This window comes from Eupeodes corollae, chromosome 2 (genome assembly GCF_945859685.1).
Source record: "Eupeodes corollae chromosome 2, idEupCoro1.1, whole genome shotgun sequence".
Lineage (NCBI taxonomy): Eukaryota > Metazoa > Arthropoda > Insecta > Diptera > Syrphidae > Eupeodes > Eupeodes corollae.
The window spans coordinates 84,465,340-84,480,731 of record NC_079148.1 but is presented as its reverse complement, the minus strand read 5'-3'; the positions used below and the strand labels follow the sequence as shown (position 1 = coordinate 84,480,731).

The 15,392-nt window shown below is 32.1% G+C and overlaps 1 protein-coding gene across 1 annotated transcript; it reads right to left on the bottom strand.

Annotated features, from left to right (window-relative positions):
- Positions 1-3,291: 3,291 nt before the first annotated feature.
- LOC129947818 (uncharacterized) lies at positions 3,292-11,352 on the bottom strand. Its single transcript, XM_056058517.1, has 3 exons — positions 9,985-11,352; positions 9,789-9,929; positions 3,292-4,334 (listed from the first exon to the last, which is right to left on the bottom strand). Exons 1-3 carry the CDS (start codon positions 10,933-10,935, stop codon positions 4,266-4,268), a joined length of 1,161 nt encoding a protein of 386 aa, XP_055914492.1. The 5' UTR covers positions 10,936-11,352; the 3' UTR covers positions 3,292-4,265.
- Between the last annotated feature and the right edge of the window lie 4,040 nt (positions 11,353-15,392).

Sequence of the window (15,392 nt, the reverse complement as noted above, 5' to 3'; positions counted from 1 at the left end):
GACTTCTAGAGTGGTAGGTTGTGCGATATTGGTGCTTATACGAAAGAAAACAACAAAATTGTAATTTTTTTTCCTAAATTGCAGAGAGTAGCTAATTAGAAACATCTTGCAGCAAAGCTTTATTCTCAGAAATTGGTATTTGTTTTAATATATAAACATCAAATTTTGGTAGGTATCAATTAATAAATAATATGTAATCGAAAATAGAATAGAAATAGGAAAAACAGCGACATGTACTCCAGCCACTCGAAAAGCTATTTTGGAGCTAAGAAAGTTAAATTTGTCATACAAACAAATTTCTGATAGATTGAACTGTTCCAAAAAGAAAGTTTTTAATGCCTTGAAACATTTTGAAATGCATAACACCTGCGAAAATGTGCCACGAAAGACAAGACCACGAAAAACTTCAGTTCGTGATAATAGAAAAATCATCAGACTTTCAAAAGCTAACCCCAAAAAAAGTGCAAGAGTTATCCAGCGCGACGTTTGTGATAGATTCACCAGTTTCAGTCTGGACCATAAGAAGGCGATTGGTCGAAGCTGGCTTGCATGGTCGAGTTGCACGCAAGAAACCAATGGTTACCAAAAGGCAAAAGCGGCTTGAGTTTGCTCGACATCACTTATCGTATCCAAAAGAACAATGGAAATTCATCCCCTGGTCCGATGAAACCAAAATAAATAGAATCGGTCCCGATGGCAGAAAATTTGTACGGCGGCCAAAATGAAGACAATTCGATCCAAAGTACACATCCGCGGTTGTGAAACATGGTGGAGGATCTATCAACGTATGGGGATGCTTCTCATGGAATGGCGTTGGGCCAATCCATCGAATTGATGGCATCCTCACAAAAGAAAAATACGTGGACATATTGCGGGATGTGATGTTACCATGGGCAGAGGAAAATTTACCTGTGATTTTGAAAGTTTCAGCAGGATAATGATCCAAAAGACACTGCCAAGTATACCAAGAAGTTCTTTGAAGATAATTCCATCAATGTTCTAGACTGGGCATCCTCCAGTGCTGACCTTAATCCCATAGAACACCTAAGGGGGGATGTCAAGAACTCAATAAGTGCACTTAAAATTTCAAATATGGATGCGTTATTTGAAGAAGTAAAAAAATCATGGTTCTCTATACCAGTTGAAAGGTGTAGGGCATTAATATCGTCCATGCCTAATCGCTGCAAAAAGGTTTTCTAACAAAGTACTAACCAAACTCCATTTTTTTAAGAATTTTAAGTTTTTTTTTTTTTTTTTTTTTATTATTATTATTATTTGTTTACTTTCATTGTCGTTTCTAATTTGTTGCTCTCCTGAAATTGTGTCTTAAATTTAAAAATAAAATTATAACTTCGATTTTTTTTGTTTTTTGATTTCGACCTTAAATATTTGTAAAGATTAATAGTCAACATAAAAAAATAAATATATACAAATTGTTAAAGTAAATACAAAATTACGAAAAATATAAAATTTGTAGAGGATTACTATCGTTTCTAATTAGTTGCTCGTAGCTGTACATATCTGAGTGTTTAAAAATACTTGTAGAGATTTTGGTATTTAGAAGAAAAAATATCTCGGAAGCAGTGATTTTTGTACATTATTGGATTTCATTAAACTTTGCGCATGCATATGTTATGACGTGATTTTCCCAATGTTGGCAACAAATCTTTAGAGCATTGGTGGTTCATTTTGGACAGGTTTTAATACTTTTTCACTATCGGATCTTTGCATATTAAAGCTTAATACAAACTATATTTTACGACCAAAGAATTGCCAACACGAAAAACTAGCTCATCTAATGGTAAAATCAAAGAGGTTTAAGTTCATGCATGCCATAACTAAAGAAGTACATTAATTGTAAACAACGTTTAAAACAATATCATTATTAACCCTCATTTGCGATAGAGCCCTTTGTCTGTTTTAGTCGAACGTCTCCAGTAGGGTTTACAAGTTTCTTGCAAAGCCCAATAGTTTAAATTGGTCGACATTATCGATACTGACGAAGCATTCAACTATCCTGTTGAATTCGCTAAATTTATAAGAAACGCCACCACATAACTTTTAAATAAAAATTGGATCACCTGTCATTATGCAACGGTACAAGATTAGTTAACATAATTATGAGCAGGGTTCTTGAAGCTCGATTGGGTCCATGGGTTCGGGAAGCTTTTTTCGTCGTCCATATCTCAAGAACCAGTAAAGATATTGGCTTCAAATACTTTTTGTTATACAGATAGTAATGCAAAAAGATGCTGAAAAAACTCAACAAAATTGAGTGATTGGTATTTTCATCATAGCAAATTTGGTTAACCGAAAATATCTCACGAACCGATAACGCTACCGCCTTGACTTAAATTTTATATTGTATATTGTGACGTGATACCAAACTGATTTATATAATTTTGAAAAAAAAGATCAATTAACGACTCAAATATATTTTCATAAATTAAACATTGGCTTAAAACTAATCTAATAGAAAATATTGTTTTCGACATTCAGTAAAATGTTTATAAAAATACAACTGACAGTTTTTCCATAAAAAATAAAATCTACAAAAATTAAGGTATTGACTTCAAAATGATTTCATTCTGTACTGAAATGTTTTGTTAACGTGATGTATGGTTTTTATGAAAATCAAATTTGTATTTGTTTATATATGAAATGAAAAGTATCAAGAAGTGCTACTAAGAATCTCGTTAACAAAAATAGAATTTGAAATCAAACTATTTCCTCATATGCAAAATATTGTTGGTAATTTTTAGTTAATCTTTTAAAAAAATTCACCTGATATCTTAAAAAAAAACGCGAAAACCTACAAAAACAACTAAAAACTGATAAGAAATGGTTTTCGACTTAAGTATTAGGAGAACAAAAAAAGATTTGACTTAAGCAAGTCAAATCGAAAGATGGGATGGGAAGTTATCATTGTGGGTCGCATCCCAGCCTCTCTTTTAATATTCTAATCGCTTGAAATATCATGCAGGACAACGTATTTCGGATAGTAATTTCTAAAATTCTTACAAATTAGTTTTTTTTTTTAAATTATTTTGTACGGTTTTTGCAATTCGTTCGTGTATTAACAGCACTCAAATATGAAACACACCTTTTTTAGTTAAAAGATGTCGCAGTTCTTAGTTAAATTGATTCATAAGTTTGTTCTTACAAAAAGCGTAGATTTGTGGGCCTACACAGTACACATGTTCAGTAATTTTTGGAAGCTTATGGTCTTAGTAGATTTCCGTGTTGAAAGAGTAAAGCTGTCTTATGCATACGAAATAATAACTAGGAATCCACTTTATGTATGTAATATATGTAATTACACAGATATAGTGTACAGTGATAATGTAAAGCAAAAAAATATGTTTTATATGAATAAAGAACCACATTTAGTGACATTTCCTTTTACATCAGCTATTAAGCCTGATCTTTTGCTTATTAATATTTCATATCATTAAATTATGGAAATTGTTTTTTGCTAAAAATAGGCATATATGCATTATACATTTTTTATAGCTAAATAGATACATATATACACAAACATTTGTTGTTTTTTGTCTTTTCCAATTTTATCAGTATTAATTAGAAAAAAGAACAAAATCTAGCTACTTCTATCACACTTACAAAAATAACAATCTCTTTAAATTGTGTTTTTTTTCTTTTTTTTTTCAAGTTTTTTTTTGTATATATGCATAATAATATATATTGTATCAATTTGTTTTAAATAAAGGTAGGTATACAGTTTTCATTTTAATAATTGTTTGTATGTAATGAAACTCGAAATAATTTTTTATTTTTTTTTGCTCTTAAATTGAAGAATTGGAACTAAGATTTACAAGATAATGCAGACATTAATACATACCCTTCATTTTGTATGAAAGCACAGCTATAACATTGTACTTAGATTCGTCAATATTGGTAAGTTTTTTTGTTCTGGTTTGTAAATATTAATTTTATTTTTTACAGTCTTTTTGATTTTAATTTAAAACGATTTTGTAATACTTTTTGCTTAATCCTATTATATATGTTGTTGCAATAGATTTTTATATAACAAATGCTTATTTAAGTAGAGGCTTTATTATTTTGTTGTATTTCATACAATTATGACCTATGAATTCAATAATTCATACTTAATTATTTGAGTTAAGCGCTTTGTATTGAGTTCCAAACTCTTGCGTTGAATTCTTTTTTGCAAGATGGCATAAACTATACTTGATTTGTAACTGTACTTTATATGAAAGTAGTTTGTTTACCTAGGTTTCCGTGAATTAATCTTCGTCCGATAAATTAGAATTTATAAGAAGGGTTGTGTTGTCTTCTCCAGCTCCTTCAATATCCTGGAAAATCAAAATTAGATCATTTATTTTCATTTACATTTTCTCCATTGTATACATATAGTACAATGTCAATGTCGTAAACCAAATATTAGTAACATGTTATTGTTATAGTTTTTATTTCACTTAAACTTATAACATCATCTAAAATCAAAATGTCTTTTCAATCCTATTTGTTTTTTTTTTTTAGAGAAATTTGTAACTGCTGTGAAATTTTATAATTTAGTAACTAGGTACTAATTTAAGGGACCAGCAATTCTCCACCGAATGGTTATTATTTTAATTGCATAGTTTTCTTTGAACGTAAATTTTTATTAAGGAAACAAGTTAGCTTTTCGAGTGTCATGTATGTATTTCAAGATAAGAATTTTACTTCACTTACTTCTACCTTCAGTCCGTCGCGTCGTTAAAAAACAAAACTACGAAAGACATTACAACATCTTCAGGCAAGCTTAAATTCCATCACGATTTGTACTTTGTTTTGTAAAGTAATTTTACTTATTTATCTTTCAATTTGAGAAGAAACTCTTTTTTACAAAACATTAAATGGAATTGTGCAAAAAATAAATAATTCATAGAGTAATAAAGTTGAGCTTTGAGTTGAATCATTAATTATCCGAGGCGTAATTTCGGTTCAGTTACGAAGAGTGCTAATCTCCGTAACCTATCCTAAAGAGTCAGGAAAATTCCGGCCTTCATCTTAAATAACCGGTAGAAAAAGTGGAGAGCTTTTAATACCTTGGAAGTAACGTCATCTGCCGCATCGGCAAAGCAAAACGGCGTTTGGTATGTTGTCGAAAATTTGGTGGAATAAATCTATCAGCTATGACTGTTTCGCACAAATGTATAACCTGTGCTTCTTAATGAGTGCAGCACTTGGGAGTTTACTTCAGCCATTACGAGAAAGCTTCAAACCTTCATATATATATGTATTCGTAACATCTTAAGGATTTTCTGGCCAAACCGTATATCAAATGAGTTCCTTCTTAGAAGGACAGGCCAGGAACCTATAGACTCTATAATACGATAAGTGGCAATGTATTGGACATACGCTTCGAAAAGTAAGTAATGCATTGCAGGCCTAGCAATGCAGTGGAATCCGCTCACACAAGAAGGAAGAAGAGCTGGACGAGCGAGAAGCACATGGCGCATGACAATCGAGGAGGAATCAGCGTCACTATAGGCAAAATTGGGAGGGAGATGAAACACATCTTCGGAAACTGTAAAAGATGGCGCGTAGGCGTAGTAGAGGCCCTATGCCCCTTAAGGGGGTTCCAACTAACTTACCAGTTCTGAGGACCTAATATTCAGTTGAATGAAAAAACATGGTCAACTGTCATTTTGCGAATAAAAATTACAAAAAAACACCTTATTGTTTCACACAAACAATTAAGTCAAATTAACGAAAAAAATATTTTTGTTCGCAAAGTTATATGTTTCCACGAAGTTCGGATATAATGTTGTTTTTGACAAAAATGTTTGAACTGTCATTTTGACATAAATAGACTTGACTTGATAGTGAGGGGATTTTTCTTGACTAACTTTCAAAGGATAATGATTCTTCCTTCTTATCAATTTTGTAAATAACAACCTTTAAAAATCAATGTTTTCTACGCTCAATTGGTAATTTTGTTTTGAATGAAGTTTTATCAACCAATGTAAGAATTTAAAAAAAAGCAAAGATGTGTTCGTCAGAATCCATTGGGTTGGAAGAATCACGTAATGCTCTGCGTATTTTGAGTTGCTGACTAGCGTTAACTTTATCCTAACTTCAAAAAAACAATTCCGTCGAAGTCATTATTCGTTAATTTTGTTTGCCTTTGAAAATCCTGAAATACAAGTTTTTTGTTTGCATGCGAAAATATATCTATAGCAACCAGAGATGTCAGAAATGCGATTTTTTGTGATTTACTACATTTGCTACGTCTTCTACATAAATGAGGTAGTTAATGTAATTAAATGTAGTTAACGTAGTTAAATGTAGCAGACGTAGCGGTAGACGTCAAAACGTAGTTTGAAATGTCCATTCAACCACCAAATTGACAAATTGCATCTAAAAGATAACTGTGTAAGTGTGAAAAACTAACTCTCGTTTAATTTGCTTTTTTCTTTCATAAAACTTCGAATTATTGGTTAGGTTTAGTTCATTTACGCAAGATATTTGGTTCTTATGTATAGTTCAGTGTTTTTCACTCATTAGACGTTACTTATTCACTCGTCTTTTTTAAATTCTTTTTGAAATTTAACGTTTTTTTGTGAAGGTAGCACACGTAACAAATGTAGGGTAGTTAATGAAACAAATCAAACGCGTAGTTTATCTAATTAACTACACGTAGTTTACCGAGTAGATTACCTGACGTAATCTACTCTGCCATCTCTAATAGCAACCGAATCAAACATCGTCAACAAAAAGTAATTTTAAAAATAAAATGCACACAAATCGCTTTTTCTTTTTATTTATATTTTATTCTATGAAGAGAAAAAAAAAACGTAAATTTTATAATTATTTTTCTATCAGCCCTCTTATGGTTATCAAATATCAACACGATATTTGATGATAGTTGTTAATTATAAACAAAATTAATGAATCGGTATTATGGTGATCAATTATCAATATTTTTGATAAATAGTGAATTAAAAGATCTATTGTGAATAGCTGTTTTGATAAACTCGGTATTACCTACGGCTATCAAACAAATATCAAAATATTCGTTGACAAATGTATCAAATATTCGTAAATGGTAAAGAATTGTAATCATAATATGATTGTAATTTAAATACGATTTATAAAAGTTTTTTTTTGAAGTTTTTATTGAATATATAAATTGAAGAAGGAAATGCCTTCCCTAGAATTGTTGTTTGAAGGCAATTGTACTGAGGAACGAAAGTTTATCGTGCAAGCTAAAATAAACAGTATTACGAGATGCTTCAAACCCACTGGATAAATTATAAATTCATGAATGAAAATAAGCAAATTAAACTTGGTGTTATAGCTATCAAAAATTATGATACCCATCAAATTTTCTATCAGCCACAAATTCTTCAACTGAGGGGTAACTATTCTATAAACAAAATATTATTAAGAAAAAAGAGAAATTTATTTAATGAAAACAACTTACATTATTCCGCTGAAATTATGTATAGACCAAAACACATGAACTCAACACAAATGACAAACGTCAAACACCAAACAAAACCTATTCACAATCGTATGTTGATTAGTATTCACAATGGGTGAAAAATTATCATACTCATAATACGAGTACCAAATTATCAATAAATTGATAAAAGTTATCAATTATCAAATAATTGATAGTTGATAGCCATAATAGGGCTGTATGGTTGATATGAAAATTGATGTGTATCTATTTTTTTAATATCCGTAATACCAAGCATCTCAAAAAATCATTCACAATAATAATAATTGATAGCAATAATATCAATGTACCAATAATATGTATCAAGCATCTAGTTAATAGTTACTCGTACAATAGGGCTATAAAACTTCAATTACAATAAAAAACTAGTAATCCAACAAATTAAAGGTACGAAAAAAGATGACGCTGCAAATACAAATATTCATTGTGAAAGATTATTTATTTTGTACGAACTTGTAAATACTTTACTGTCCGCCAATCGGATTGCTGTTAAAACAGTCATATAAATAAAATATAGTTGATAAAATAGTCGGGTCGGCAAGTTTAATTTTGCAGTCAATTCTTAAACTCACATTCTAACAGACGCACTGCCACAACATTGCTCGCACACGGGAATGGTTGAGACTTGAGAGTGGTAAAACGCTAGGCTCTTGTTCACTACGGAGTGTTGCGCCACCTAATTTATTTAAAGTATAGTAAGTACCTCATCAAACAAAACTTTATTAGAGATATTTCTACAATGATTTATATTAATCAATTGGTTTTTAAGGGCGATCATATGAGTTTTTATGACTCATCCAGAGTTAGCTATATTAAAAGTGCACTTGAGTCAAACAGGATTTCTTTACCTACGGTTCAGATAGTAAATTATTTGATAACAATGTAAGTTAAGAACCAAATAATATTCTTGAAAATAAAAAGACACAAGATTATTTTCGTAAATTAAAGTCAATTCTTCCATCTAAATACACGTACAATAAATATCGAATATGGGATTTTAAAGATTACCAAAAATGCTAGAAACATGAGAAATGATATAGAGATACGTACACTTTTAAAGATATGCCTGTGTGTGCATGTGTATACACGTTCGAAAAGCTTTTTTCGTGGTCCATATCTCAAAAGCCAGTACAGATATCAACTTCAAATACATTTTGTTACAAAGATACTAAAGCAGAAAGATACAAAAAGGATACGTTAAGTAAACAAAATATGAAATTTCCCAGAAAATAAACACTAAATGCTTGCAATAGTGTGGGTCAATGCATTCTCCTGTATTGTCATTCTGATTGAGAAAATTCTCAGAAATGTTAAAAATATAATCTGGCCAATTATGACGATTTTTGTCGAAAACAAAAACTGATATTTGTACTTTTTTTTCCAAAATAATTATTCTGTGATAAATTATCATAAAAAGTTTCTTACCATAAAATATCTTTTATATTAATTTTTTTTTTTTTTTTTTACGGTCACGTTGGCGTCTCGACACTATTTTATTAATGTCATAATTAGACACTGTGTGGTCCTTCGAGCAGATTTGCAGATTTTCCATGTTAGGGACAGACAACAGACTAATGCTGGGCAGAGACAGAGGCCCGTGTAAGCATTTACGAGTCAGGGTTGCGGGTTCATGAGGGGCTGGATAAGTTCCTCCTCTAGAATGACAGACAATGAGAAAAATTTAGGCACTGAAATATTCGTATATTGTATTGGGTGTACACAATTTAAGGGATGTGACCAACCTTGTTAGTGAGAGGCAATAGACCGTCAATTTGATGTGTTATTTAATCCTGTATTGAAGCTTTGAAATTTTCACTTTTATCGAAATCAGCTGTGTGAATAAATATAAAAGTATATATGATAGCATATGGATTTCGCGAAAATGTTCCCAATGAGGTCATAACACTTCTTTGATAATGCTTTCCAACACTATCTATTCAATTTAAAGTCCACCAAAATCGGCTTTTATTATTTTTAGATTTATAACTGATTTTAACTTAAAATATAGATTACCAAAACATTTTATGACATGTCTTGACAGATTTTATATAAGGCTTTGTAACAGAGTCTGGTGAGAGAACGATAACTTAGGAACTAAAAAACTAATAACGGCATTTCTAGTCAAGAACAAGTTTTTTTGGTTAGGGGAGGAGGGTTTGTTTTCACTCATTTAGGGTATGGACGAGGGCCATTTGTAAAAGTAGACTTAAAATGAAAAAAAATAATAAAAAACAATTAATTATCTAGTTTCGAAAGCAAGAACTATTTTTTTAATCCTAAATTGTACAATCGTACTTACATTTCTATTCCTCTTTCGAAAAGAATTTACAATAGTCCCCTTATTGCGAGCAATGACAAATAAAGCAGTAATCATAATAATCACGATCAAAGCAGCTCCTAAGATAGCAGGCAAAATTACACTATCTTCGGTTTTATAACCCTTTAAATATAAAATCATTATTTAAATACCAAACACAAAGACATAAAGGTCTTACTGTCCATTGAAAATATGTAGATGGATCTATGTACGGCCAATGTGAACGTATCCAATTATTTGGCTGGTTGTGATCCTTCTTTTTTTCTTCATTTCTAAGAAAAACTTTGATATGTTCCCGTCCTAATGAATTCGTTTTAGCCAAAACTGGGGGAATAATAGGCTTCTTTGAGGCCGACTTTAATAAGGGTACTTGCATAACACGACCCTTCATGTTTGGTAAAAGAGTGGTTGTGCTTGGCTTCATTGTTGGTAGGATTGAGGTAGTGAGTGCGGGTAAAATTCCATCTTCTAAACCTGTTGGATTGTTTTGGTCGTTATATCTTATCGCGGTACGAATTGTTGGTACCACATTTGCTTGCATTTGTTCTCGTGAACCTTCAAACCGCACCTCAGCAACGAATTCATTAGCTATTTGTGATTCCGATATTTCAGTAGGGCTCATCTCAATACTATTATTAGATTGTTTATCTCCTGCCTCTCCTATGACCTTTTGTGAATCTGATTTTTGTGAGACCAATGTGCTACTACTTTTTGTCAGATATGGTTGAATTGTACTGTCGATTGGTTGATAATATATTTGTTCATTGGTAGGAATAAAGGTGTTTGGACTGATAGTTGTAGTCATCACTGGAAGACTAGATGCACCAATTCGGTTCGCAGTGCCAGTGAAAGCAGCTTTTGTTTTCAAAAACCAATCTGATGGATTGCGAAGACATTCTACAGACATCAGAAAAGGAATTAATATAGCTCCAATAATCACAGCGCACACAAACAACAGTCCCAGGTATGCTAAAAAGGACCGCCTTCTAGCAGAACGCTTTGATTTCACCTTTCCATTACTGTTGCTGCTACTCGCACTTGTTAATTTTCCATCAATCCGGAGGTCATCATTCTGCGGAAGAATTGTATACTGTAGACTATTCTCCCCATGTCGAATTGTTTTGTACATATTGGAACAATAACAATTTTTGTTCGTATAATAATACTATATTAAATATTTTTAGACGTAAGGTGTTTTGCAATAATTGTGTTACTTTAAATTCGAACTAAATGTACGATATTTTACATATATCGATTAAATAGTGTAGAAAAGTATGAATAACACGTATTCCTCTTTTGCCAACAAGAAATATATTTAAAACGAAACGCTATAGTAAATAGTTGGTTCTTATTAAATATAAACGTTTGCGCAAAAACTAGTGTTTGTTTATTTTTGCATGAACTCTAGAAGGATACGGATAACTTGAAAAGATCCAGTTTTCTTAAGTAATGAAATTATTTTAAGCAGATGTCTTTTTTTAGAATTACATATATATCTTTCACTATCTAAGGCGACTTTTATCATAGAGTGCGCACAAGGAACTGGTGATACAATTGGATTTGTTCTCCTTGTTTGGTGGTAAAAATCAATAAAAAGGACCTGTGGTACGTTTAAAAGGTTTGTTTGATTTTTCTAAACAATTAAATAAAATAAGGTGATTGATGAAACTGAATCATATAACAGAGTTATGCGTAGATTCGGACTTCATATATTGACATAACTAGTTTTGTTACTTCAAAATATTTCCAGTGAATACTTAGATGCATAATAAGGCCAATTTTCTGAGCAATGTATGGAATAACTTTCGAAATCTGAAGATAATTTAAGAAAATAATATTTTTTATAATAAATTTGATGGTTGAATTTATATTTAGTTTCTAAAAATAGATGGCGGTTATTGCACATGTAACTTAGCCCCAATAAAAAAAAGCCTTAAGACCCATCTGAGTGGGCCGTAAAGTTTAAATTGCAGTTGAAAAGACCCAAAGCTCTTAAACGAGTTTACTACAAATCGAAATCTCGAAATTAAAAATCTAGAATTGTAAAATCTTTTTTGAACATTCAAATAATTTAGATTTTGCACAAAATTTTCCTAAAATTAATGCAAAAAATTATAGTTTCCCTCAAATTATTTTTTTGCATCAATCTTTAAAAGAGTGACCTAAAAAAAGTTATTATTTTTACCAATGCTAATTTAAGATCCAAAGTTACAATCATTTGAAGTTAATCAGTCATTGTTTGAAGACAAAATTTAAATAAATTTATTATTTTGTAGCTTAAACTGTCTTTTTAATATCACTTGTCTCAGATTTCCCAAGCATCATTAAATGTTTTTGTCACAAACTTATCTGGGAGATTAAGTTTATTATTATAACTTAATTTATAAAATGTAAACTTTATGTTTATTACTTTTTTCTCCAAAAAAGTATCGAAAAGATAAAAGGCTATTATAATTTAAGAAAATAGGATTGGTGAAAATTCAGATATCTTAAGAATCAGACAAAGACATCAAATTCATGGAAATGCAATTATAAAGTCTAGCATTTTGTTCAAAATAAAGACCCGAAGTTTAGCTAAAGTAAGACTCTCCTTAAATCTTACCTACTTACTTTTTAAACTCAAAACTTTGATATAATTTCCAAAACAGAAAGGTTTGGAAGTTCCTCATCTCATTTGAAAATTTCCCTATCCTTACCAAAATGTCTAAATCAAAATTCCCTTGAATCATAAATGAAAAAGTTAAACATCCATCAATACTTTTTATATGTAATTAAAACCTTTCAATGAGTTTGATTAATTCTGTTCCTGACTCAGTTTCAGACTGACATTTTTAGTCATTTTTAATCCGAAGTCGTTCCACACTTTAAAAGGTTGGCCAATTCTTACAAAAGAGAGTACGCGCAAGATAGTAAAACATTCCCCCTTCTTACCAGATTTAGTCCGAGAAATTTCTTCTGGCAATTTCTTGGCTGGCTGTCAAATTTGTAATGACGTTCATAACAAGTAATGAAAGAAGAAAAAAAACGGATGTGGCCTATTTACTGAGAAGGGGGTCAGCAAGTAGTTTTAAGTTAGGTCCAGATACAGTTAAAAACATTTGAATCGAGGTCAAAAAAAAAGAAGGATGTCTGATCATCTGGTGGACCAATTGAGATGCGGAAGATTAAAGTCACCTAGATCGATAATTAAATCATTAGGTTGCACTAGTTCAAGCAGATAATCAATGGCATTAACAGCGGCTTGGTATGCTTTAATTTGTTGGGCTGGTCGAATATAACAACAAAGGACAAAACTTAGGGAATGTAACCTTAGCTGATACACCTTCAAATTCGATTGAAGTGGGAATACGGAGTAATGAACTTTCAAAATTACTAGCGATAGCTAAAAGCACACCACGACCGTGTGTATTACTCGCACATTCCACGACATCCATTCGATAGATGGAATAGTCGTTAGTGAAGAGTTCGGTACTAAGGATATCAGGTGTGAGGTTGGTTTCGGTAAGGGCAAGGATGTCATAAGGAAGGTTTTGGAAGTTAATAAAGACGGCAGAAGTTTTAGACCTTAACCCTCTTACATTTTGATAGTAAAGGCTAAGACATTTAGGTTTAGTGGTCTTTAGGTTAGGAGCGATAGTATTTCTTCATATCTGCACGGGATTTTTGGATATGAGATAGTCGTTTTAAAGAGATAAAAGACGCAAAAGAGGTTAGGTCTTCTCTCACTTTTTGAGGAGAAATTTCAAGGCCATCATGAAATTTCAAGAAAATTTCCATAAGTGCATCACGTTTGGTAGGGAGGCCCTCTTGGGAGATTAATACCTTATTGTTTGTATTTGTTTTACCTTCAAAGCAAACAGAATCTGGGTTGTCGTGCAGGAAAGCTAGGTAAAGACGAACATTATTGTAGATTTTGTGGCCTCTAAGACGGGACATAACATACCGATCATTAGTATTGGCCTCAGATAAATGTTTAGTTAATTTAACATTTGGAGGGATCATTTGGTTAAGGAATCCTTGAGGTTCTTGGGAAACTAATGAATAAGAAGTAGGGTTAATGGTGTGAGAATGGATGCAATTTGTATAAGCCGGTATTTTAGCAGGAGCATCAACCATCGGAGAGCAAAAACCAAGACCCGGATGAGAAGTTTTAAAAGAAACTCGTTTGGATGGAGGCTTTACAGATGTAGGAGAAGTTTTCCGTTTAAGGGACGAAAGTTGGTTGGAGAGAGAAAAGTTTGGAAAGATCCAGTTAGTTTCAATATTTTTTTTGGGATAAGGTTTGGGATTAGGTTGGTGATTAGGTTGGGGATTAGGTTTGGGAATAGTTTTGGAATTAGGTTTGGATTTGTTAGACTTAATTAGATTATTATTGCTACTCATACTGAATAGCCGCATTTGACCAATTTGTAAGTATCCTTTTTGGTGATGAAACATCCAGTTATATTTGGAGGGAATCAGGAACTTGAATCTTCTTCCAGACAATTGAAGACATTTGCAGATATTGACACAGAATTCTCGTTTAAAATAGGAGCGAATCCATGTAGCATCAGAATATCCGGTCCAATTATTAAGCACGAACCATGTATTATTAGCAGATTCAAGCCTGCTTAGTCTCAAATTCCAGCCCGATAACTTCCAGGAATGGCCACATTTGTTGATTATTTCGTCCTCCGCAATAGTATTCACTCAGGTGGTTTGTTGCAGAGAGTCAGCAGCCAGGTTTGCCGCATGAATTTCACCACGAATGGATACGTTCGCGATATCACACGACGGTATGCCGGGTTGTTTAATGATATCGTAGAGGAGCGATTCAATTTTTTGAGATTTAACATTTAGGCTTTCAAGCTCGCGGTACACACTCGTACATTTCTGTTCTTGATTGCTTATATCGTAAGCAATAGATATGAGTGCCGTTGAAACCCGAGAAAGCATACAATTAATATTTTCAAATTCCTTAACGAGTCTAACGTTTGTAACTTCACTCATTTGATTGGAGGAGGGGGAGAGCCGTGATGACGAACTTTGCAAACAGCAATCAATATCAGATTTCAGTAGGTGTAACTGGTCAGACAAGTTTTTTTTCAGATCGTTTGCCGACCAAGTTAGCACCTTTAACTTATCGTCAATGTCTACACGAAGAGAATTCAACCCACCTATGACGTCACAATATTGTTTTTCCAAAGAACGTATCGTGGAAAGGCACTGCGTAGACGATTTTTGATATTGGATGTTTGAGTCATCAACACTATTACAAACATGATCAAATTTCTTGGAGAGATTAGAAATTTGATCTTGGCAAACCGAATGTTCGTTAGAAAGGGATTCTTTTAAATATTGAATTGCAATCATAATATCCGACACAGATATTTTATTGCATTCATCGCAATAAAACGCAAAATTGCGTAGATAGTCTTTTAGGTATACACTCGCCTTTCTGGCCAAGCCAGCACAAGAGGGGTGTAAGTATTTCCCACAAAGGCCACTGCACTTTAATAGTTCCGCGTTTGAGTCAACGATGACATGCATTTTATTGGCGCACGACATAATTAATCAAAAAAGAAATAATATGGTTTTTTGTTAAAG